This window comes from Camelus dromedarius, chromosome 7 (genome assembly GCF_036321535.1).
Source record: "Camelus dromedarius isolate mCamDro1 chromosome 7, mCamDro1.pat, whole genome shotgun sequence".
Lineage (NCBI taxonomy): Eukaryota > Metazoa > Chordata > Mammalia > Artiodactyla > Camelidae > Camelus > Camelus dromedarius.
In genome coordinates, this window is record NC_087442.1 from 22,415,439 (window position 1) to 22,442,522 (window position 27,084).

The 27,084-nt window shown below is 39.4% G+C and overlaps 1 protein-coding gene across 3 annotated transcripts in view; it reads left to right on the forward strand.

Annotated features, from left to right (window-relative positions):
• The window catches only part of GRM8 (glutamate metabotropic receptor 8), a 676,464-nt gene that overhangs the window by 304,839 nt on the left and 344,541 nt on the right, over positions 1 to 27,084 (forward strand). For all 3 annotated transcript variants that reach the window (XM_031455300.2, XM_064487381.1, XM_064487382.1), the window contains exons 5-6: positions 266 to 420; positions 1,505 to 1,642. In XM_031455300.2, the coding sequence (XP_031311160.1) occupies positions 266 to 420; positions 1,505 to 1,642 (293 nt within the window). The remainder of the gene's footprint in view (positions 1 to 265; positions 421 to 1,504; positions 1,643 to 27,084) is intronic.

A 27,084-nucleotide genomic window follows, 5' to 3' on the forward strand; every position in this document is an offset into this window, starting at 1 on the left:
TGAAAGAAATGAGACAAATAACGATGACAGACAGAATGACGTGAATGAGGTTAAGGATAAGGCTAATTTACCAGGTGCTGGAGTTAAAGTCTCCACTCTGTTTCCTCCAGGAGGTGATACGACTCAGGCAGTCAGAATGATTGACTAGTTGTCCAGTGGTGACCTACTGAGTATGTATGACTTGATATAGTGGGTCTTGTAACATTCATAAGTGTAGAGTTTCTTGATAAGTGTGGGATGTTTTATTTCTTTTTTATTCCTACAGGAGGATATTGGAAGCCGCGAAAAAATTAAACCAAAGTGGGCATTTTCTCTGGATCGGCTCAGATAGTTGGGGATCCAAAATAGCACCGGTTTATCAGCAGGAGGAGATTGCAGAAGGGGCTGTGACAATTTTGCCCAAAAGAGCATCAATCGATGGTAAGGATGTACCATAGAAAATTTGTTTCATTCCAAGTGAAACTAAGCTCAAAAGCAAAGGCTTTTGAGTTCTTCGTAAGTACCAGCATATGATGAAATGCATCCATCACTGATGACTCTGGATAGATTTTTTAGTGTTGATGGCAGAATTGTCAAGACAGTAACTATTTAATCCAGTATATTGTATTTTTTATTAAAAAATAGTACCCATTAGATTTTTATTTAAGAAGGAGCACTATAGTTGGCCTTAGATATCTCAGTGGTGTTAGCAGTTACCCTTTAGTTTTGCACATTTCCATGGGCATATATGATGATTATAGCATTGTTGGATGGCAAAGTGCTTGCTTTATAGCAAAGGAAGACCTGATGCTGGACTGGCTCTATGGATAAATAAAGGCAACAGCCAAGAGGTGGAGCATCCCTGAAAGGCAGTCTGTCTCCCAGATATCTTTTCCAATGATCTTGACAGTGACTTAAATTCCGACCTTTGCTGTTATCCTTTGGAGTAAGGCATTCTTTCCGGGTGGCCTCCCTTCAATGGGGTGGTTATCTGAGGCAGGCTGGCACTTTCGCCCATTACCCATGACCCTATACGATGACATTAGTTCTGATTCCTTTCTTGAATTAGCTGAAAATGGAACATGTAGGACAGATAAATCTTGAGGCGAGTAGAAGCACAGAGGCTTGAGACGTTGGCTATGCTATGAGGGAGAGGAGAATGAGAAAACTCCGAGCTGGTTCTGAATATTCAGCATGAGGTCACCGGTTGCTGCCACTGGGAGATGGAGAGGAGAGGGAGAAGTTACAAGGATGACACCCAGTGAGCTTTCCTGCTATTCTCATCCCTAGAGCCAGGTGCCTGAATGGTGAATGGTGGGGGTGGAGTTATTGTCCACTGATCCCCCCTTTGACTTTTACTACAAGGGAAGCCTCATCTCTGGGCTATTGGCCCTCCCCCATTAGTTACATATATATTTTTTCATGTATTATCACAATATAGTATATTATCTATTCAAAAGTTCTGGCAGTATTTGGTGTTGATTTTGAAAGAATATTAAGATCATGCTTTTCTTCTTTAAAATAGGGTTTGATCGATACTTTAGAAGCCGAACTCTTGCCAATAATCGAAGAAATGTATGGTTCGCAGAATTCTGGGAGGAGAATTTTGGATGCAAATTGGGGTCACATGGAAAAAGGAACAGTCATATCAAGAAATGCACAGGTAGCCACTTAATTGTTTTCCTTGGCTCATTTATTTTTATCATTACCTGAGAAATGAAGTTTACGTGTGGTTAATGCTGACTGTATTGCATCTTCTACTCCGTATCTCTTGTTGCAGTTTCTCAGCAGGGCTGAGCTTACAGTGATCATTCAAACAAACTTACAGTCAATGAACAAGTATTCATTGAACAGGTGCCATGTGCCCAACACTGGGGTATTCAATTCTATTTAAAAAAAAACACATTTATTGACTGTCTACTTTAGGCAAAGTACTTTATTAGGTTTGGTGGGATATTGACAAATAAGAAGACATGATTTTACTCTCCAGGAACTCAAATGTAGTGAGGATGACAGATCAGAACAAATTGCTGTCTGCCAGTGTTTTTCAACTATTTCATTCTATGTCCCCCATATCTTGCATAGTTCTAGCGGATGTGGTTTTTTGATGCTCTGCTTTCTGTATCTTGTGCTTACAAATTATAGTGATATTAAATGTGCATTTTTGAATGCTAGAATGAACCTTTTTATTTGCAGATAACATGATTGTGTATGTAGAAACATCTATGGAATTTTAAAAGTTACTTAGAACTAAGTAATACATTTTGCAAGGTCACAGATACAAGGTTAATATAAACATCCCTTTTTAACCCATTTTTGTCTATAATTTAAAAATATATATATTAGAGATGAACTCATGAAAATGAAATATGTACAACATGGTTGAAAAGAGCATAAAAAGTTAGGAGTACTTTTAACAAAGATGCATAAATCTTCTACACTGAACGAGCATTTTATAATCAGACACTCTTCCCCTGCTTACTCCCCAACCCCCACATTTTGATGTGTCCTCCCTTTCTTCTATTTACTTCCTTTGGAAATAACTGTTCAAATAAAAGATGTACTATGATAAATCCTACAGCAGCCATATAAACGGAGCGAGGATGGGGATGTGAAAATCAGGGCCACCCTGTGGAGGGATCTGACTTCACGCTTCCTGTGGGCCAGGCCCCTTTGCGGGAGCTGGAGTAAATGAAGTAAGACCAGGTTCGTGCCCACAGGGCTTACATTCACGTGTGAGTAGACAGACACTAAACAAGTCAATGTATAAAGAAACAGAGACTTTCAGATGCTGAGACATGCCTCGGAGAAATACAACGGAGTAAATGTGAAGAGAGTGACCAGGTCGTCTTGGGCAGGAGGCAGGCAGTCACTGTAGGTTTTCTGGTCTGGATACTTTGCCAAGGAGGTGACATCTGAGACCAAACCTGAATAGTGAGACCATGTGAAGTCAGAAGGGCAGCCCATTGCAGGATCCGGGCAAGCCTCTTGGGTTCAAGATATGGAAATAAAGAGGTCAGGGAGGCTGGAGTGAGTGAGAGTGAGGACAGTGAGTGAGAGAGAGTGAGGGCAGAAGAGGATAAAGAGACAGGCTGCATCCAGCTCATGCAGGGTCTTGGAGTTCTTCCCAGAAGCTCCGGAGCTGAGGCATTGGGGCCTTTATCCTACCTATAAGATAGAATTACTTGAGGCTTTTATCTACGGCATTGCTCAGATTCTTGTTTCAAAAAGATTCCTCTGGCAGAAATGTAGGGAGGACTGGAGATCATGGAGGAGAAGAGAAAATTCAGTCAGGGTCCATCCGGTGACCCCGGCGATGGGCATTTACAGCCTAAATGACACGTGCTCGTTCGGGGAGGAACACAGGGTATAGAAATCCTAGTAAGTAGGATTCACAGTACTTGGTGGGCGCTGACACTGAAGGTGGGGTGGTGGTGAGTGATGGAGGTTCTGAACGCTAAATCTCTCCCGGCTAGGTCTAGGGAAATGGTGATGTAAGCACTTAACAGAGAAGACAACGAATGGTAGGTTTGCAGGGACTATGTTGAATTTGGTCCTGAGATCACCCCATGGAACTGCCCAGCAGGTGGCAGCATAAGGGCTGAGACCCCCACATCGTGATCTGCACTAAAAGAACAGGTTAGAGAGTGGCAGATGGAGGCCTGGAAGTTAAAGACAAGGGCAGGGATGCCATTGCCTCAGGAAATAGAGCAGAAGTGCGGGATGACAACCTAAGACTCTCAGGGAGGAGCCGGAAGAGGAGACTGAGCATGGTGGGTCAGTGAATAATGGGAAATAAAGAGGAACCAGTTTTATAGAAGGATTTGAAAGGAAAGGTTATACCCAGGGCGCCTTATATGTTTTTCTTTCATGTATATTTTACACTGTACTTAGTTTTGAATCCTGAGTGTAATTGTTTGATCATCTACACATTCATATTCTATTGTTGTTTAGATCATATTCATGAAAATTTACCAGTTAAGGAAATGGATGAACTCAGTTCTTTATATATATATGACTGAGACATTATGGTATACACCAGAAATTGACATGACATTGTAAACTGACTATACTTCAACTTAAAAAAATTATTAAAAAATTTTAAATATATATATATGATAAAATTGGTAGGAAATTAGTAATTAATCGTATACCTTTAAACAGACTGTTTTCAGAATAATCAGTTTCTCTAAACTCGTGTTTTTCAAGAAATGTTGATGTGTAGAGATATCCTTTTAGTGTCCGTAGATGGTGTACATGGAATATATATTTCGGGCATAAATATGGAACTGGAATGTCATAGAATCCAGACTTGATGGCATGTCTGCTTCATATTCCTTTGACTTATTTGGGTGTTGCTAAAACTGTAGCAGTCTGTCCAATTAGAACTATTTCTAGTGCAATGAAAATGGTGTTTACTCCAAGTGCTAGGGCAAATGCACCCTTAGGGAATGGGGTCAGTAAACAGATTTTCATGCAAATTCCATTGTGGGTAATAATGAAATAACTTGTCTCTGGGTAGGAAATAAATAAAGAATGCAATGTTCTAACTTATTTTTTTTGGAAAACACATCAATGTTTCCAGATGGTGAGAGAAGATATTTGTGCCCCCAATTGCCATCAACACCCAGTGGTCATCTCTGTTTTAGGGAGGAAAAGAAGGTGAACGAACCCGTTAGTGGACAAAGAGGAAATGTACCTAGTGTACTTAGGAGGAAGAATCCACAGGTTATTCATGACTAGAGGTGTTCAGGATTTGAACACGTTTTATATTTTCAGTTTTCCCAGTTCCATCTTATTCAGAAATGAATATATACATTTGTGTCTGTTTCAGAATTTGGCCTTACAAGGTTTACATTTTAAACATTCGCAGTGAGTCCAAAAGTTAGAAAACTCTGAAAGTGGAATATCTACAAGGTCCTTTTTGCTGCACTTAGAGCATCATTTGTGGGTTATGTTTTGAGTAAAATTTTACATTAGCCGATGGTAATCTGTGAACCTAATTATTTGCTTCCTTCTGTTGGGGGCGATACTGGCAATGTATTTACATGGATAAGAGAGTGCTTCCCAGCAGGATGGAGCTTCTGTCTTATCAATTTTCGGGAGACAGGATGTCTTCAAGCAGTGAGGAGCAGCCACTTCGTAAAATTACCTTGGTACAGTTTTCTGAGATGATTTTCCCCCCTAGAATCTTAGGAAAGCTTTCAAAAAGACGTGATATTACTGTTAACTTTGATATGCTGGCCGAATTCCAAAGTGAAGCCATTCCTGCCATCCACTTAGCTATTTATGTCGGTATTATTGCTTCGGAGAGCTGCTGAGTTCTGAAAGCTACTACTACTTAATCCTACTTAAAATTCCCTTTGTCTTTCTCAAGAAGAAAAAAAGGATTCTTTTATATTTGTTATCGGTGGTGATGGGTGTTATTTTATAGACATTTATCTGACCTCTCGCTCCCTCGTCTTCTCTGAGTTAATGCCTTTCTGCTCCTCCTGGCTCAGACACCCACACCCTCCCTTGAGAATTGTGGGTCTTCGTCGCTTCTCCTTGTTTTTGCACATTTTTCACACACCTGTCTCCCAACTCAAGCCTCTGCCTGAACTCCTCTTCCACTGCTCCCCTTCACCTCCTCAGTTTTTCTTTCTCCTTCTTTTTCTCCCATCAGTCTCTTACCTGACATTGTTTTGTCCCGCAAGACCCTCACTGGCCATGGAGAGTTTGTCTTTCGAGGTCTCACTTGACTTTTGTAATGCCCGTCATGCTGACCTCTTGTCTTCCATAGTGAGGTTGGAGAGTGAGTATTGCAGGGATCTGAGTTTGTGCAGAGCACCTGCTCCTCAAAAGCAGTCTTCCTCCAGTATCACGCTGTTTCAACCTTCATTTCTCCATCGCGAATTGTAAATAGCTTTGCCCTTATCAAAACAACATCCTCTGACCAACCCCCAAAACCCAGTCGGTTCCATAGAGCATCTTAAAGCTTTCTTTTGAATTCATTCATTCATTCATTCATTCATTCACTCTTCATTAACTTGTTTATTCATTTCGATAGCCTGCCTTTTGCTAGAGAGTTCTACAGATACAAAGAACACATCATCCTTACCTTCAAGTTGCTCACACAGACATATACACTGTCTTACTGAATTTGAAGTCCTTTCCCTGTCTGGTGGGTTTTAATTTCAACCAGTAGTTTGGGGCACTGTTGCTTCACTTGTGTAAGGCTGACACTCAGATGCTAAATGGTGGTGAACATATGCTACTTGAAATGGCCTGTTGATTCTTATTTATGATGATAGAGATAGTGGTAACGGAAAAAGCGATACATATATATGTTTCTTCCCACAAACAAGCAATTCTGTCAGGGAACCAAAAAGCAGGCTCAGTAATTAACTCCTGAAAGACCTGTCAGTTCACTTTCTGGTGCCAGAGTAACTAGGTAACTTTTCAGATGTAACCATCCCTCCACCATCTTCTGTTTTGGGCACCTATGAAAGGTGGAAGCTTTCACCCATTCATTCAGGATTCAGGGAGACCACATGAGTGAAGTGGGTAGTAAGCAAGGGGGATGGCTTACACAATTGGATTTGTTGATTCAGAATGAAAGGAAACTGAGGTAAAATGCGTTCTGCCATCCCCGTTTTCTCCTTGCACAGAGAAAACGTCTTTGGGGACAATATCTTTACATTAGCACCACAAGGTGGTCATTTGCCCAAATGCTCCTGTTCTTAGCAAGTAAAATAGCATAAATCTCAGAATGACTGTTTAAGGCCGCTTCTGAGATTTCATACCGAATTTCAATAGATGCATCTGAGATGAGAAAATGGACATTGATTTCAGACACACTAGATTTCAGAAGTTTAGAACTGGCATGTAAAATCAAGATCATTCTTTCGTTTTCTAGATGAAGAAACTGGAGCCTAGAGAAGTTTAGAGAATGGTTAAAAAATCACACAGTCTTAGAATTGCAATGAGAATCCTCGTCTATTTTATTTGAACTTATACTTGAATTTTATATCCCCAACTTATTTTATGATTTACTTACTTCAGAGTTTTTAACCACATAGTTGAAAAGTAGTTTTTTTCTCTTTATGATTTTTTATGTATGACAGCAATGCATTATGGGATTTTAAAATCATCAGCTATAAAGGGAAGCAAAAATAACATTGGTTGTTACCTAATCATATAGAAAAATTTAATATTTTAGTATTCTCAGTGTATATGTAGTATTTGTGAGTGGGTCCTGAACAGAATAAAGCTCTTCATCCAGTTCACTGCCTACCTCCATTTATAAGAGTAGACCTAGTACTATATTAAAAAGAAATGGAGATTCTTTCAGCCACAAGCTTCTATAACTCTGAGTCCAGTGGCACTGAATTGTAGAAATTCACTTTGCTAGATTACAGTTAGTTTTCTTGTTTGTTCATTCCCTTATAGAAACCCTTCCCCACCACACACAGCAATTTTAAAGCAGTGCAGGAAGCGCCGTAATGTATCATAGCACTTCCAGAAGTCCAGTGAGCACATAAATCACCTGAGCACCTGGGTGCCATACGGATTCTGATTTCATAGGTCTGGGATGAGGCGGTCTGCATTTCTGACCAGTCCCAGGTGATGTGACATATGTGGGCTCTGGGCCACAGTTTGAGTAACAGGCAGGTGTTAGAGTTAGTTTGTAGAGGCAGCCAACGCAGTTGACGTTTAGTTAGAAAATAGATACTCAACTGTGCTAAAGGTTACTGATAAACTTAAGATAAGTTAAAGAAGATCATCTAACTAAGACTTCACATTTTCAAATCCAAAAAATTTACAATTGCTAGCCTGTGTTATATACACTATCTTCAATAAGTATTTAGATCAGTAAGGTATAAAGATACAGTAGTGTGTGTGTGTGTGTGTGTGTGTGTGTGTGTATTTGTCTCCTCATTAGGAAATTTGAAAGTTGGAACCTTAATTACTAAATTTAAAGAAATGTACACAGATGCACCTGTATCTCCACAATCTGCAAAGTAGACTGCAAAGCCTGCCATATCGGGATCCCAAAATATTCTGAAAACTTAAAAAACTACCCTGTCAGTCATAAACACACACAGAGCGAAGGAATTGGAAAGATCCACAGAGATCATCTTGCTGAATTCTTTCATTTTTCAGTAAAGGAAGTTGAGGCCCATTTGGCTTAAGTGAGGTGTCTGGAGCCCAATAGCTACCTGACCGAAGGTGATGGTAGGGCTGAAATCTGATTTGACACTTAATTCTTTCCTTAATCCTTTCCTGCTCTGAAAGCCTTTCCCAGCCAGACACTGAGTTGCAACTGACCTTTTCCACCATTTTTTCCTGATATAGTGGCCTGCTTGTTTTCCCAGTGGCCAATCCTCTTTGTGAAGCTCCCTGACTTCTAAGGGGGTCACATTAATGCTCTTGGTCTGAGAAGCAATAATACTGCTGGAATTGTGGAAGCATCAGGAACTTCAGGGGTACATACTCTTACATTTTTCAGGCAATAACATAAAACATCCATTCTATAGAGTTAGGATGAATTTAAGAGTCTAGAAATCTCTTCCTGAAAAATATACAGTGGACTACAACATTAGCTTGATTGATTGGCCGTCACATGTGTCTCTGGATAACATGATAAACATGATCTCTGGAACATTATGTGGATGGACTCAGAAATGGACGAGGGAAAATAAGCAAACAAGTGACAGTTAAACATTTTTGAGAGCCAATTATTTGAAAACCCATAATAAGGCTTGAGCCAGTGAGGATGAGGGAGGGATTAGAACAGGACAGAAACGTTCTTCCCCTCAATGCTTATTAAACGTCAGTTGAGAAATCCAGTTCATTAAAACAAAACAAAACAAAACAAAAAAGAGAAAGTATACAGATTGTGCAATATTAAGAAAATTTGATATCCACTTTCTCCCTCAAAAAGAGTACAAAACAGATAAATACAGGAGCTGACTATTTACATACAAAAGGAATATTTATTTTCTAAGAAGTTTTACCTTGGGAGTCCTTTAAACCCATGCAGATATGAGGGCATTCCATGGCTACAATGATTTAATAAAATAAAAGAGATTTACTAGATTCTTAAGAACACACCCAAACAAAAAGAACGATACAGCTGAACAAAGAATTGGATACATTAGGGCAAAAGAGACATCAAATGAAGGATGCTCAGAATTTACTAAGGCTAGTTGAGAAAACCTTCTGGGGAGTCTTATTTTTGGGTTATTTGTAGCCTTTGTTAAAACTTTACATAATTCTAAACTTCTTCAGTCCTTCTCCTTAGGAGCTTATATTTTATGAGTAAGATGGTAGTTAGAAAAATGAAGAGATTAGTGTGTAAGCTTCTAGTTGGCAGAGACTGTATCCCCAGGACTTAGCATATGCTTAGCGTTCCTTTTATGTGTTTGTTAAATTAGTTAATTGGTCAAAAAATGATGGCCAAGTAGCCCTTTTGCTCTTCATTCTAATCGTGTAGATATGATGATGGGGCTTAGTTTGGCATAAATTTGACTAATATTTTAATTGTTGGAATGACAGTTTTAATTAAAGAAAAGGCTTAATACAAATGGTTAGATTGAAAGAACCTTTACTATAATTTAAGAATAAAATTTACTCTTCCGGTAGTTTACCTGTCTTTAAAATTTCTGACCGCACTGCTAATATGGCAATGAGAATATAATTCTCTAAACACACACACCCTGTGTCTTTCAGTCAAATCTAACTGGAATATTTGGTTTCATTATTATAAAAGCCATGACTCTGTAGTGTTGTATTTAAAAAAAAAAAAAAACACATTTATACTATGGGATGGCGCAACATACTATATATAGCCATACCAGCTCTACTGAGGTAACAGAGCATGAAAAGGCAATCTGGAAAATATGATCTAAAGTATCAGTTACGAATGTGCTCATTCATTGCATTTAAACATGTTTACTTATTAAGCTTCCATTGGTTTTCTTTCCCCAAAAGAACACAGGCTACATGAACTTTATTGTTTACTGTATCCTAGCACCTAGGATGTCATTTGGCACGAATAAATGCCTTAAAATACCTGTTGGATGAATTAAATTCAGCTTATTTGTTATCTTCTTTGTGTCAGGCACTATTAGATGTTAGGGGCATGTTATCGAACAAAACAGAAATGCTCCTTGCCCTTATGGGGCTTGCAGTTTAATTAAGAAGATGAATAACCAAGTCACATCCCTGCAGTGAAGTATGTTGTGGTTGGTGAGTGGGAACACGATCAGGGAGACCACATGCAGTGTAGGGGAGAAGAGTGATGTCATTTAAGTCAAGACTAAAACATCAGCAGCATTTAGACAGGACAAGGAAGTGATCAGTAGGGTTAGTATGTCAAATAGAGGGAAGCACAGAGGCTTGCAGACAAGAGAGGATGGCAGTTTGAAGAACTGAACAAGTACGATATGGCTGTGGTAGAGAGTAGGGTGGGATAACAGTAAGAGAGAAAATGATAGAGAAATTAGGAAAAGGACAGGTCACATAAGATTTTATATGCCTCACCAGGCAGTTAAAACTTGTTTTGAAAGGCAATGGACAGGCACTAAAAGGTTTTAAGCAGATCAGTGACATAATCGGATTTCCATTTCAGCAAGATTATTTAGGCTGTAGCGTAACACTGGCAAGGCATGACACTGGGGGAAGGAGACCAGTTAGATATTAAAGTAAGTCCTCCAGAGATGAGGGTAGCCCAGGTTATGATGGCTGTACTGCACAGGAGGGGGAGAGAACTGAATAGATATAAAAGATATTTTAAGAGATACATTTAGAACTCGGCCATTAACTGAGTATTTAAAGAGTGGACAAATCATGGATGACAGTTTTATTTTTGGATTGGGAAATTGGGTCCTTGGTTGAGAGAGCATTCCTAACATGTGAATGACTGAGGAAGGCGGGAAGGGGAGGAGGATGAATTCTGTCTGGGATATGCGGAACTTCAGGAATCTGTGAGACATTCAGCTGCACATATCTGGGAAGCTGCTACTTGGCTATGCGAGTCTGAAGCTGAGGAAGGAAGTTTGCTGTAGAGAGAGGGTTTTAGGAGTCACTAGCCTTTAAATAAGGCTGAGTGAAATAGACTTGGAAATCATGTGAACAGCACATTGCAGAAGGCCTGGGTCAGAGCCTGAGGGACTCAGCCTTTCAGGAATGTGTTGAAGGAAAGGAACCCGAAATTCCAGTTTCTCTATGAGTTGTCCTCAATATCCGTGAGTGGACCCCCTAAGGTCATATTTCTGTGACCCCTTAAGGTCATAGATCTATGACCCTAGATACTAATGCCCTCCCTGATGACTCTGTAACTACAACTGACTAGTTTCAGACTGGGTTCTTGACCCAAGCTGGACCACCAAAGTCCCTCCAAAGGGTATTTAGGACTGGAACTGAAGGAGGAATATTATTCCCCCTTGGCAGGGAGCAGTGAGGCTGAGATGTGAGGCTATGAGATGTGAGGCTGGGGAGACTGTCAAGTTCTTCACTGTGAAGAGAAAGTTGGCCTGGAAGAATGATACTGACATGTAGACAGAACAGAGATGACAAATGAAAAGAGTTCTGACTGTGACCAGAACCTTAACCATGCCCTTCCTGCAAATATATGAGATAGTTCAAAATCCTTCTATTTAAATTTTCCCATACTTAGCTAACAACCTAGTGTCCAAACTAACGTATGGTAAGAATACATAGACGATTAGAAGACATAACACACATAAATCTTATTGCTTGCTACACGGAGGTACCACAGGTACCATAACTTATCCAACAGCATTTTCTCTTTCTTTTAGATCAGTACTATGCGATAGAATTTTCTGTGATAAGGACAGTTTTCTATATTGGTCTTGTCCAGCAGAGTAGCCACTAGCCACATGTGGCTATTGGTCACTTGAAATGTAATTAGTGCAACCGAGAAACTGAATTTTAAATTTTATTTAATTTGAATTAGTTTACATTTCAACGTGTGTAGCCACATGTGGCAAGTGGCTATTGTATTGGACAGCAGAGACCGACAGAACAACAGTTTTGCTTTAGTGCACACTCCATGTAATCCAGTTAATTCCGATTGGTCTGGTCCATTTATGGTGGCCCTATCCTGTTTGCCAGTGTTTAGTTAAAAAGGTAACTTGTAATATAGTTCTGGTCAGTGAGATAGATGGGAAAGCCTTGGATCCTTCAGGGAATGAGGAGTCTTTGTTCTTGTGGTGGTTGGTGGTGACTGGACCTGCAGGAGGGAAATCGTGCTGAGGGAAGCACGGTAGAAAAGTAGAAGGAATCTCAGTCACTGCTGACATCTTTGAACTTCTGAATGAACCAGCCCTGGAATGCCCCTCCACTCTTGTGATAACGAGATAATAATAAACCCTCTCAATTTTAAAGCTGTTTTGCATTGGATTTTCTCTTATGTGTCACTGAAAGCATCCTAATACAATGTATTATCAATAAGCAATGATTTATTTAACATGACAGGAACATGCCTTATTTTAAGAAGATACGAAAAGGATTAAAATTCTAAGATAAATCAGGAGGTTAATATTCGCAATGCAGACAAATTGTTTATATTAAATGGACTCACCACAGTTTTCTTAAATACTGACTTTCTAGTCAGTGAATATGAAGTGTGATTTGATGTATTAAACTTAAAATGAAATACAGCTTTTCAGCAGTCTTTCACTGAGACATATTTCAACATAAGTTGCAGAATTATCAAACACAAATATTAGAGAATGCTCCTTAATTTATCAAATTAATTCACCTCTGGGTTCCTTTAAGCAACATGCCCTCTAGTCTACAGATGGTGATGGTGTGCTCCTTAACCACCCAGACAGACAGTAATTTAGCTAAGCATTTTTCTTTGCAGTGTAAGTGAAAACCTGTTCAAAGTGCTTGCAATTTTATCAACTAAATCCTAAGACCTAAGAGGAAAGAGGTGTTCTATCTATCATGTTCTCTGTGTCTAGTAAAATTCTCAGCCTCACTGGGAGACACGCAAACACTGCCTCTTAGCTGTGTGATCTTGGGCAAGTGACTTAACCTCTAAGAATCCGTGCTCAGTGTTAATTTTTCTGGCCTCTAGCTTGTGGTAGTGATGATGCTGGCTGTTGTTGGTGTGCCCATCTTTCATAAATGGCATTCAAATTGCTCTGGTTCTCCCTTATGTTACCAAGATGCTCTATGGCTAAAACATCGAGCTTGAATGTAGAACTTGTTTTTAGAAGTGATACTTATTTCTTCTTTCAACTTATGTGCCTCTTCACTACGTCCCAGCACTGGGCTGTGTTGGGAAAGGAGTTAGTATTCTGACCAATAGGTGAATTCATTCCACCCCTCTGTTACTTCCCATTAAACCACTCACCCACACAGAACCTTTCAGCTGCAGGTTTATTTGCTTACATCACTGTGGTCAAATGCTTAGGATCGTAGTTTCATTTGGGGAAATGATTAATATCTATCATTAAGGACATTAAAATGCTGGTCTGAATTTTCCTTTTGTTCATAGTTCATGAAACACTTCAGAAGGCATTCCTTGGCATTCTGTGGGAGGACGGAATGTGTTTTATGTCTGTCTCCTACCCACATCTCTTTTAGAAAGAACATTGGCAGTGCTAGCCAAGCTAGATGGAAGCAACATGCAGTTCTTTGCCAAGAGAGAGCCAGTATTCTAAATGTGCTGATTCAGCAGAGCACAGAGATTAAAACTGAAGAAGAGCTCAGAAATCCAACCAAATATTTAATAATTTAAATAAGATTTGAGTCCCACTAGCCAACAGAGGATCAGAGGACATTCGAGAAGGAAGGAAACTTAGAGGTCATCACATCCAATGTTTTGCTGAGCATCACCTCTCAGGACCGATGTAAAATGAGGACAGGGAGCACAGAGAAACATTTCGGTTTTACTGATTCAGTAGAACTTGTGAAGGCTTTATTTGGTGCAAAATGAGGCTTTCTCATTGACTCTAAATAGGCTTATTAGCAGCACACAGAAGGATTTCCACTGTGATCTTCTCTTTGTCCCCAGCCAGAGTGAAGGCATAGGTCTGACGCAGGCTGATAACTGTGGAAGAGAAAAGTACCAGCAGACCAGAGCCCCGAGGCTGGGCTGGCTGCCAGCTCCGGGTTCAGCACCCTGAGGAATGTCATTTGTCTGAGCTACTTTTATGAAACAGAAGCCTTCTTTTGTGTATTTAAACCTGTGAAAGGGACCAGGGGTGTAGCTGGTCCAAAGAAGCAGAAAAACAAATAATTCATATTGGTTTAGGATGCCCGCGTACCCCTCTCTTTTTCAGGGGTCTTCGTTTGCATCGCAATACACGGCCAACATTCTCGGATGTCTGGCTTGATGCGTCCCAGAGGGGTTTCATTAATTGGTATGGAAGTTTAATTCAGTAGAGTCCAGAAAACTGTTCCGCTTTTTCTCCCCTGGCCAATGACAGAAAACATCCCTGTTACTGACTTCTTTGTGGGATCAGTCTGCATCATCCCTGGGGCTGACACAAAGCCATAGCTTTTGACACAAAGCTTCAGCACACTGCGCTGGCTGCGTGACTCACATCTTCCCTGAGGGCTGCAGGTTTGATTAAATGTTTAAATGACCTTTTAGTACAGATGATTGTGAGGTTGGGCAAACAATTGTTCTTCCCACTCTTAATAACTTTGGTGTGTATTTGGGGTAACTGTAGACAGAGTTGGGAAGAGTGTGAACGAGAGACTTGGGTAATGGGAGATGAGATTGGTGATAATGCTGATAATTTTGATATAAACAGACAGTAAGATTTGTCAAAAGAGGGGAAAACTCAGCACAGTTCCTCATCATCAGTTCCTTCCTTTCCCTGTCAAAGACAGACACACATAGCATGTCACTGTGACTTTAACCACTCAGGAGCTCCAGTGTTTCCCAAGGACCACAGCCCTCTGGCCAGGGAACTTTACCCCTGAGGGCTCTCTGGGAAGCTCGGTATTTAGCAAGTATAATTTCAGAGTAGATTTGCTTCAAGGAAGTCTCCAGGAAAATACTGCATGCACTTGTAAACGGCACACAGTCTCATTGTTCAGTTTGTCCTTATGGAATCTTATAATTTGGCTACTGTTTCATTTGCTAAGGCTTAGGTGTCTGTCTCCAGTGGATTCATTCCCCTCCAGCTCTAGTTCCTGAAAAAGCGATCCTGCCTGGTTTGATTTCCAGTTGCATCCAATGCTCATTTCAGGTTCCAGACTGCAAACTTCCTTTTTTGAGACACTCAGATGGGCCACATATTAGCCCACCTGGCTCTTATCATCTGAATCCCTTGAATGAGTCTTCCTTGGCTGGACACATTTCCAGAATGTTGCTTCTCTGTCCTTCGAAAATGCAGCCTGCCCTTTTCTTGGCCCTTACTTTGCTGCTCTGATACATTCATCCCTCGCGACTCAGAATAAACACTAGATAAACATCTGAGATTTAACTCTACATGTCAAATGTGTTACTATCTAGGAGTTGGGCTGAACAGAAACTATAGTAACTCAGGGGTGAGAGGTATTACTCAAGAAAGTCTCCATACTTATGTATTTTGGATAATGAAATTTTGACTCTATAAGATGAATTTAACTATAACTTTTTTTCAGAAAAAAATGTGTTTCAGTGACTTTTCATTTACATTACCATGCTATTAATGAATTCGTGCAGCCTGCTCAGAAATGAATGAAGCTTGTTTATCCTCCGGATTTCCTCATTCTCTCCACCCCTCTCTTCTTGTCTTCTTGTCTTCACTGTTGACATCATAAAAGCTGTTACACATCCCACTACTGTAGCCTTTGGAAATTCTTTGATGATTATTAGAGACTTGTATAATACAAAATGCTCAGGAGAGAATGGAAAATTTGCAAAAATAGGCAAGCTTTTCTTTGAAAAAGTTATAATCTAAATAAAGAGTAAGAGGTGTACAGTGTGTCTGGAATTTTGCTGCTCTGCTTTCTTCATTTGTTGGTTTAGGTACTTGGCTGGTTGATCTCAAGGTGTGTTCAAGACAAAGGTACATGGAAGTCTTGGCAATAATGTAGGAAGCTCAGATTTGATTTTGCAGTTCATGTTAGCCTGCAGAATGACCCTAACATCCATGCCTCTGAGTTATAACACCTGCTTTGGCTTCACGAGAGAGCCCTTGTTTTGGAACAAGCCAACTTTAAAGCAGAACATCACTGTACCTGCGCAGAGTTACCTGGGGTTACTTTGTAGTTATAAGGAGTGGGATAAATCCTAAGCGATTATAATCACTCCAAGCAATTTATATGACAGAAATAATACTGTGCCGAGTGCCACAAAGAATAAGAAAATGTAGCTGCCTGTCTTTCAGGAGCTTTCATTTCCAAGGAGAAAAACAAACTTGCCTTTGGATTCAGATAAGAACATTTACTATGATTTTAAGTTGAGTTTCCTCACTTTATTTCAGAAAGGTTACATTTGAAGGTAGAAGATAGCTAGAAATGCCCCCCTGCCCTGCTCCCTGAGGGTTTAAAACCATTTTTGAATTAATAAATGTATTCAAAAATTGAAAATTAAATCAGATTTTTTTTGTATGAAATCATCTAAAGCTAATTTCTCTATTAAGGCTACTTTAAGTCCATTCTGTTTCATATGCTTAAATGTTCCATGATTTCCCACTACAGAAAACAGTTCCTCTCTTGTGTGAAAGACCTGGACCTTTCCCCCAGCTTTTTATTAAATACCTCGAAGTACTGAGTAAGATCACTATGATATGAGTACTCTTCTGACTCTTCTAAGGGTACAGAGGACAGGAAGGAGCAGGGTGGGACTGTGGACAAATCTTGGGTTGATTCTGTGAGCCTTTTGATACTGATAGCTACCTCCTGTTAGGAATCTCTATTTTTAAAAGTTAGGACTTAGTTTGTGGTTGGATATGTGCTTTTTAACTCTAGAAAGTATGCGTTTATTCAATACTTCCCTTGAATTATTTACTGAGGCTTTTAAACTACATTTCTTGTCACTATAGGGATATGGTAGAGGAGGGGGCAGTGGGTCCCACCGGGTTCCCTGAGAAGCCAGCCATGGAGCTACAAGCATCCGTCACAGATAAGGACCAAGGCTGAGCCACCCTGGTTTGAAGAAGATGTTGGATGATGTAGGGTTTGTGCTGGGGTGATGCTTCACCTCTCATGACATTGAGCTTATGCTCAGTGAGGCCAGATGAAAAGCAGGGTCAGCCTTGGATACAGAGGTATATAGTCAGTGGCTTCCCACAGGACACGCCTTTAGGGTGTCCAGAAGAACATCCTTTTCTTGGAGCTACTTCCTTCACCTGGTTCCTGATGAGTGAGACTTCAGGAATAGGATACAAAGTCCCCAGCCTGTCTTACATCTTTGTCTGGGTCAGATCTCCTTGCTATATGCCCATGGAACACTATACGCACTTCTACATAATCACTCACTTGTACATTTATGTGTGGGATTGATTGATGTTTATCTCCTATTCAATTGTTAGAACACTGAGGATAAGGAGTGTGTCTTTGTTGCTCACCCTTGTGTCCACCGTGCTTGCCACTTAGAGGGCACTGGATGAGCAGTTGTTGAATGAATAATGACCTGAATATACTACTTTGTAGATGAGGCATTCATTAAGCTTACACTACAATGAAAGACATTTCTCCCCAATAGAATATGATCTCCATTTCTCTCCTGTGTCATTTCTAGTTGCTAAATTGACTTTGAGGTTGAGAGATGGGCTATGACTCACTACGCATAAACTCTTCAACAAAGAACGTGCTCCATTTTCCTTTTTTTAAGTCATTGGGTAAGAATGAAAATAGGCAGAGAAAAAAAATGAAAGGCTTATTGGGCTACTGATACCCATTTGTTGGTTGAAAAAGTGTTAGGGTTGTTGGTATTTTGTTTAGTTGTGAACCTTCTATGTAAATATTTCTATCTTTGATGAAGGTTTATTCAGTCAATCTGGCTGCTCTTTTTTTTTTTTTTCTTTGATTTACTTTATTTAATCTGCTGCTGAATGGCATCCAGCTTTTGGTCATGGAAAATGTTTTCATGTCTCTATCTTTCAAGAAAATCTTCCTAAATGGCTCAGAAATTTTGAACACAGTTTGTGTGTGTGTGTGTTTGTGTTTTGTTTTTAATTGATAGCAGCAGTAAATGGTTTATATCATATTGTTAACCAGTTCTCATGAGGGTGACGATTTTCAAATTCTAGGGAGCTAAAAGGAAACATCACAGCTCATTTTATTACTGTTTAGGGTCTTATGACAGATACATGAATACTGTTATTCACCCTTGATCTTTTCTTGATAAACTACTTGTGTTATCTCTAGTCTGATTTTTATTTTTTCATTAGATAGTCATATAGTTTTAACAACTGCTTTTTAAACATGGTTGAAGAATATGTGTCATCTTTCTATTATCTATTTCAAAACCAAATTTTTGATACATATCTAGCAAATGGGTGTGGAACGTATCAACAATATAACCGTATTTGAGCTTTGGTGAAAGGAATTATTTCATCTCTGTGACTTGGATTCTTCAAGTTGGCTTGATTCCGGCCAAGTCCTTCTTTTATCTGAGGTTAAAGTTTTTGAATACACATTTAGCTGCTTCAGACCCACCTGAAATGCAGCCTTATAGAAATATAGGTCTGCAATTCCTAAAATTATATTTTTATCCTTCTTGATACATAAAACAACAGCTTTTTGTAGAGTTGGAAGAAGTTTTAGAGCTTGTTTATCCTGGATTATTTTTTACAGATTGGAAAACTGGAATCAATTGGAATAAGTAATTTGTCTAAAGGCCAGAGAAAGGAACCAGGACCAGAAATCCCATGTATCTCCTTATCTTACAATAAGTTGCTGTTAATGTGATCTGCTATCTGAGTGATTTACACATGCCTCTCTGTTTGTCCTTCTGGCATCAAAATCAAAGAAGGCCGAGTTTGTTTTACTTTCTTCTTCTACCCATTGTGTAGCTGAAGTGAGGCTCAATATTCTGTTGTAAATTCAGAATCAGTCCAGCCTAAGATGAAGGGGACGTTGAATCATCTGTCTAATCCAAACACCTAAATTAGCTGTGTAATTATTTGTCTGTGAAGCTTCTTGAGTTTTGTTGTGGTGCTTTGGATTGAGGCCAATCAGAAGTGACCCTTGAGTTCTGATTCTATCTAGTCAGTCTCTCCTTGACCAAGGAGAACTTTTGGGCATGGACGGTAGTTTCTATTGTCCTGTGACTGACTCCCATTAGAAATAGCTACCTGAGGGCAGCCTTCAGTTCTATTTTGATCTAATTGTATTATAGCCATAGCCTTTAATGTTCTCTTTGACCTCTGGAGACAGTACCTGGGCATAGAGAACTTACAAATACTATTGAGGCTCAGTAATGAGGGTACCATTTTATATACTTAGAAATAGATGCTTTTGCTCTGTGGGATGCCTGAGTAGGAAGTTTTTATGGCCCCTAGTGTAGCCACAGCATTCAAACATCAGACGAGTCTCTTGTTACAGTAATTCCCTTGAAACAATTGATCTCAGGAGGCTCAAACGGTTCCCAGAGCAGACACTTGACCTTCCAAGAATAAAGCCTTTATCTATCTGCCTGCCTATCTATCTATCTATCTATCTATCCATCCAGCTGTCCATTTATTTATTTTTACTCTCACAGCAGAGGTCAATGTAGAATCTCATTTCTCTCCGGTGAATCTTTATAAACGTTCTCCTCTCGGCTTTTGAGTTCCTCTTTCTAGTTGAGTCAAATTGCCTACAGATTTTTATAGGTTATCCCTTAGTATTCTTATTTCTTATTATTTAAAATATTAAAATGTTAACATTTACAATGAGAGGGAGCTCAGAAAGAGCAGAATACCCTCTTACTGATGTCCTTAGTGGTAGAGAAATGACAGCTAGATTTTATATTTTCACTTGCCCTTTTTTTTCCTTTTAAATCAAAGAGGTTGAATTAAAGATATAAGGCAAAAAAGCAAAAACCCAGAGCTATAAATTTCTGGGTTAATCCAAATACATAAAGCATTAAAAATGTCAGATACAAAGCTAGATGCAAACTGACAGGGAGAAAAAAAAAATCTGTTTGTGGACTGAAAGCCCCAAACCAAAAGCAAAATTAAAATTTGTGCTGACCCTTCTCCCTTGGGGCTGCAGATGTCACTGCTGTCCAGGGCACCGTCTGTTACCGAGTGGAAGGAAGAGAAATGGCATCCAAGTCACTAGTGTAAAATGAAATAGTCTGCCTGCCAAGTCCTGAAGATGTCCTGCCATAGTTTTTAAGGCAAGGGGACACAGGGTAGAGGTGAGCTACCAGAGGACCACTATCACTCAGTGATTCCTACCTTTGATGGTTCATTCTTTTATTATAAGATGACTCATAAGAGTCAATTTATTACAAGACATATTATAAGACTAAAATATGACTTAAATTTTATTTATTTATTATATAACTATATATTTTAAAATTTGTTGTTATATATCCACATTTATTTATTTTAAGACTAATTTTTCATTGTCAATGACAGTAGTTATCATTTATTTAGAGCTTATAGCACAAGAGATTTTATAGACTTTCTCTCCTTTAATATTCAGAGTAATTCTATAAACTGAGTATTACTATCATACTCAAGGGGAGGAAGCTGAGTCTCTGAGTAAGGTTGCTCAAAATGACACATAGCTGTGATTTCAGGGAGGTCTGTAGCTGCTCTCTCACTCCGAATGTGAGTGACCTCAGAAATTGGCACCTTTCAGAAGGCTTCAGCTGAGCTGGAAGTGACTGGTTCTCCACTTGTCACGGCCCCATCCGTTCTCTGCTACTCTGTGTCCTCCCCGTGTCCTGGGAGGCTGACCCCTACCGCTTCCGTACAGATTCCACGCTCATGACTCTCTTCCCCTCCGTCTTTATCTTGGGCTTGGCCAATAGGAAACATTAGTAAAATAACAAAAGGCGAGAGGAGAAAGAGGTCGGGATATTTCTCCTCCGCGTCCTGTTTGACCCTGCGCTCTGGCTGTGGGGTGTCCTTTCAGCTATGGTTCCCCTGTCGGCTGCCGTCTTCCATGCCTCCAGCTTTAACCGGGCTCCTAATGGAAATGCAGCTCCTCCTGTCTCTTCATTCCTACCTGCAGGGTGGGATTATCTTCTCACCGGTGCTAGTCTCTAGATGCCTTGCCATCTTTGTTGTTTAACTGTCTACACTTTGGTAAGGAACCCCTTCACTAAAATCTCTTCATTTGAACCATCTGGGATGAATTCTGTTTCCTTCTGGGACCCTGACTGATACAGAATGGTAGTACACCCATATGAAAATATGTCAAAAATAATGTGCAAAGCAGTTTCAAAAGCTCTAAATTAGGATCACTAGCATGCCAAAAAAAGCACAGATAAGAAAAATAAGTTTATTTCATACGAGATATGGCAGAAGGGATTTTTTTTTTAACTGATGTGGAATCTGCCTCAGGGAGATATGAGAGACGAGGATGGTGAAAGGGGTAAAGACTTTCATAGTCTGTTATACACCAGGCTTTAGAGAGCTGTGATAGGTGTTGAGCTCATTATAAAAGCTGTCTTTGTGGAAGATTTTTTCTAGCAGCCATTTGTAGGAAGAGTGGAAGTGGGAAGAAAGGTTGACTTCAGGGAGAAGAATTACAATACTTTCAAATAAGCCTGTGGTAAAGTGACTGGAGACAGGTTTGCATAGTGGCTGCAGGGATGGAACACATGGAATGACACATATCAAAGGAAACATCACTTCTCTGTGACTGCAGTCTTGCCCGTGTGATGCATTTGCTTTAAATTGGTATAAACCCCTCACATGTGGAGGCCCCATATGCCTTGATGTAACATTAGATCAAATTGCAGACGTTAAATTTGGCATTAAGGCAATATTATTTGGTTGTAGGGAACCTCATTCCTGTGTCTATCTCTTGAGCTTTATGTGGAAGCACTTACAGTCCTAAGGGGCTAATTTCCGTTCAATCTATTTATTTAACAATATTTCAGATTTTTAATTTTCTGTTTCCAGGTAATCAGACTCCTCAACTTAAAATCTAGGGGCATTACAGACTTGAAGGAAATTGCTTGTGCATTAAGACTACTGAAAGAGTAATCCTATAAAAGCCCATCATCGCTGAAACATTTTCCTAATTGTGTATTCCTCCTGAATGTTTATTTGAAACGTTCTCTTTTGGTGGGGAGGTAAATAAGCTGATGTGTATTGAGCTCTGTCTGCCCACTTGCTCATGTGTTCATCTAGTGAACGTGTTAGTGAGTACGTATCAGACTCATTAATGTTTTACCCGAGAGGGCTTTCATTTAATATTCAGCCAGTCAACCATTTGGTCGTTCAGAGTAGGGCTTGGAATGAGCCAGGCCTAGCTCTAAAACTGACCTTTGCCTTTCCTGACAGGGTTGTCTTGGGCAAATTATGTTTGAGTCTCCTTTTTAGATTCGATAAAATAATTTTTGTAAAGAGCCTGCATCATGACTGAGAAAAGGCGCTTGAAGTTGACGAATTTAATCCTCCTATATTTCACCCCAAATAACCTCATATATACACAAAAACACATGAGGCTCAAAGATGGATGTGAAATAAATGGAAGTATAATAATCCTAAGTGTAATTGCAGATCCAAGACAAAGCACAACATTTTTTAAGTATATGAAAAAAATTAATAGAATAAAGAAGAAAATGCAGTATAACTTTTTCTTCTGTTATTTAACTGGTATAAAATTAATTCCTTGAATATCACATTTTGTCAACAAATATGATAATGTATGTTGTGATATATTGCTTTGCCTTGAGAAGGAAAAAATAATTATAGCCATAAAACATTTAAGAAAATTCTAGAAAATAAGAGTAATAGAATTAATTTTTTCAAACATTTCCCAAATGCATTTTAAATGCCTTTCCTGAAGGAGAGAGAGAAAAAAAAATGCAGATATAATTACAGATAAGACCCATGCATATTATTAGTGGACTTAAAATAATCATGCATATTCATAGCTAAACTGCTAATTACCACTCCCAGAATTTTGTTTAATGTAAGCAAGTTAATTTAATGGGGTTAGGGCAAAAACAATATGATGAAGATCTAAATTGGTGGCTATTTAACCAGCACTGAAAACTTGACAAAACTACTTCTCCCCCTCCCATAGACATAAACAATTAAGTCTTATTATCATCTTTTTTAAAGAATAAAAAGGGCAAGTAGAAAGCAGTATATTGAGATGCAACTCTTTGAGTCTTTGTTGATTATTGATGAGTTTCGAACCCTCAGGGTGTTTGAAAGAAAGGCTGATGGAACTTGGAGGCAGAAGGCATAGGCTAAAGTCCTGTCCCCGTCACTAAAGAGCAATGTGAATTTCAGGAGGCCTCTGAACTCTCTCAGCCTCTGCGCAATGCAGATAACGTTTCCTGCAGAGCTGCCTCAGAGCTGTTGGGGAAATCATACAGAAATTATGACTGTCAACAAGTTTTATGAACTGTCAATTATCTTATATGTATAAGGCATTATTCACTAATTCACCAGTGGAGCAATGTCTATTACTGTGAGGCATGTGGGGTGGACATTAATATGGCAAATGAGATGGAGGAAGCAGTGTGTCCCTGGGATTAAGGGTATGGGCTTTGAAGTTAGACCAACCCAGGGTGATTCAGGGCTCACCACTTTGTGACCCTGGGCAATCACCTCCCGTCTTGAAACCTTCATTTGGCTGATCACTTCACCGCATTAAATACCAGTTTCCTTAATGTTAATATGCTAAAACACCACACAGTTCACAATGGAGTTTTGAAGATCTGAGAAGCTTAGCACATTAAAAGTGCTCAGGGACAGTTGGCAGATATCAACTCTTCAGACACTTTCATCTCTAATTGCGAAGGGCAGACATTCACACCAGTAATGACCGACCAGAGGGCGGGAGTGGTACAAAGAACTTCAGAGTTCAGAGTAGAGCTGCAACACTTTCAGTTAGAGTGAGCAGGAAAGATTTTGGAGAGAGCTAAGCATTTAGAATGAATCTTGAAGAAAGGGTCACATTTCAACAAGAAGAGATATGGCACGTGGAGAGCATTCCAGGTAGAGGGAACGGAATGGACTAAAGTTTAGAGGTGAGAAAGTCAAGTAGTCCAGTGGTCTAGGTTAGTGTTACCCAACAGAATTTCTGCCAAAGTGTAAATGGTCTATAAGTGTGCTGTACAATATGGTAGCCACCAGCCATATGTAGCTAGTGAGCCGTCAGCATGTGGATGATGTGACTGTGCAATTTTAAATTTCATTTAATTTTAATTAACTTAAAAGCCATATGTGAGTAGTGCTGGTCTAGACCACAGGATATATGGAGAGGAGTTTTTTGTGAAGAGACTATAGCAGTTTGTTAGATTTGGTAGAACTTAGCCTCTAGACCAACACGTTTAGATTCCAAAATGGAACCAAACATATTGAGAAGCAGGAGAGGCAAAATAATTATTTAGCAAAGGAGACCCAGAAGCAGCAGCAGAGAGAAATAGGAAAACCAGGAAGCCAATGAGGAATGGATGTTGAAGAAAGGCTTGCCCTGCATTGTTAGTTCAGAGGCCAGCAGGTACCAAAAGCTTGTTGGATTTGACAATTCAGAGATTATTAGTGATCTTCAAAAGAAAAGATTCCACTGAGTCGTGGAGGTAAAAGATCACTGCAGGGATGGAGGAATGAGGTGTGTAGAATAGGTGGCAATGTGGGGGCACAGTCTTCTTTTTGAACTAGTTTGTGTTCCTAGAGGCAAGGAATAAAATTTTCCGCACCAAGTTAGTTCCAGCAAGTACTGTATAATCACCAAGTAAGTGGAGTTTTTGAAGGCAAACTAGGTAGTTTCAAGGCCAGGTATGAAATTACAGTGGTTTAGATAAAATTTTGAAGCAATTCGACAAATAACTACTCTGAGTCATGACATTTTTAGGCCACATTGAAAACACTAGTTGAAAGAATTCAAACAATGTTGAAATCATAACCAGGCCCCTTGCTGAGTTTATATTCTGAGCTAAGGTAGATTATTCTCATGCCTTTATTTTTATTTTTATTTATTTATTTTTTTGTGGGGGGAGGAAGTAGTTAGATTTATTTATTTATTTTTAGAGGAGGTACTGGGGATTGAACCCAGGATCTTGGGCATGCTAGGCGTGCGCTCTACCACTTGAGCTGTACCCTCCCACCTTTTTGAATGATGAAAGCTGTTTTTTTGTTGTTGTTGTTGTTGTGGTTGCTGCCTTGCACCACACAGATAGGTACCAGGTAAAGGGGTGGGAGAGTATCCCATGGATACCTCAAAGGTAGGCAACCCAAGGGCAGACATATTTTGTGCAAAGACTTGGGTTTTCTTCTCTCTTGAGATTAAATGACTACAGTAATTCTCCCTTTCCTCATTCACTCTCCTGAAAATCACTTAGAACACCTAATAGAAGTGCATAATCTTTTGCCTTAATTCAAACTGGTCAGTATGTATTTCCCAGGGAATTAGTTTGGGGCTATGCATTTTTGTAATTAGTATCCAAGTGATTCTTAAGGCCAGATTCTTTTGGGAAATTCTGATCTATTTCATTTATTCACCTTTTCAACAAACATAAATTGAGCATTTTCCATGTTCCAGTCACTCAGTGAGATACTGAACACAAACATAAGTAAGATATACAGGAATCCCCTACGTTTCAAAAGTTTGCTTTATGCCACTTTGCTTTTATGAAAGACCTTTATTAGTACCTGTATTCGCTAACTTGAAATCCGAAGAGGATTTTCAATTTTATGTGAAAAGGTGAAAAGTGAAAATAGTGTTCAACATTGGTTTTGCAGGAAGCATTATAGAGGCAGGGCACACCCCAGGAGTGAGAGTGGCACCACCAAGCCCCTTCCCTGAGCATCAAGATAACATAGCTTTGAACTATGTCTGTGAACATTTGTACTTTATCCAGTTTATTTTGTGCATCTCTTAGCAATGTGTATCATAAAGTAGTTGCTTCTTCCATATACACTGTTTTAGCTTATGAAGTGTTCATAGGAATGCTCTACTTTCCAATAGCAGGGGGAACATATAGCCTTTGGCTTCAAGAAATCGTTCTGACTGGGGAGATGGTAAATGCCATCAGGGAATAAATGGCTTGGTGGATGTTGCAAAGGGAGCTCAGAGGAGGAATATCTCAGCCTGGGGAAGATCATGGACCTTACTTGGGGGAGATAAAACTTGAGTAGGGTGTCAAAGGAGACGTCAACCAAGTAATGGAAAGAGAAGCATCCTGTGCAGGGGAAATGTCACATTAAAAGAAAAGAGAAAGAGTATATTGGTCTGGGAATAGCACTGACTTAAACATGGCTGGAAAATCTGTTTCCCATGAGAGAGTGACTGGTGTGGCTACAGAAGGAAGGCATCTGCCAGGGCACAAAAAGGAGTTTCTAGTTTGTCTTAAGGTGATGAGACTTCATTAAAGGGTAATATGGGTTGATGAGATTGGAGACAGGGAGATCCATTAAAAGCTTAATATCATAATTCAGATGAGAGGCGATGGTGTCTGACCTAAGGCAATATCCATAAAGGAAGAATGGAAAGGACATTTTTTGATAAATTGTTGGTGATTTATTATGCATGACACGACCAGATGATAGTTTGCTTGATTCTTTTATTACTGTCGTCTAAATGAGATGGATTGGATTGCTGAGCAACTGATTGTGTAGATGGTCCACATGGTGCATTTTGACCATGATGGAGAACATGTAATTGCTTGTTCATAGCTATAGTCATTGCTTAAATTGGAATGCTATTGGACAAAGTTTCCACAATTATCCCATTGTTTCAGGGCTATACCATCTCCAAGAGGTTTTCACAGTTGTCTCTATAAATATCTCAAACTCTGTTCATTTGTGTAGGTAAGAAAGTGTATACTATTTACTGCCTATTTAAAGTCTTACTAGTATTCTGGGCCTTTAATAATTTGTCTTTGTTATTATTTTTGAGATTTTTTGACACCCACTAAAATATTTTAATATATCTTGAGTTGTCATAAAGCTAAGTTTGAAAGTGCTGATTTATAATGATAATATCTGTGGTGACTCAGGAAAAGAGGCACTGGACATCTTA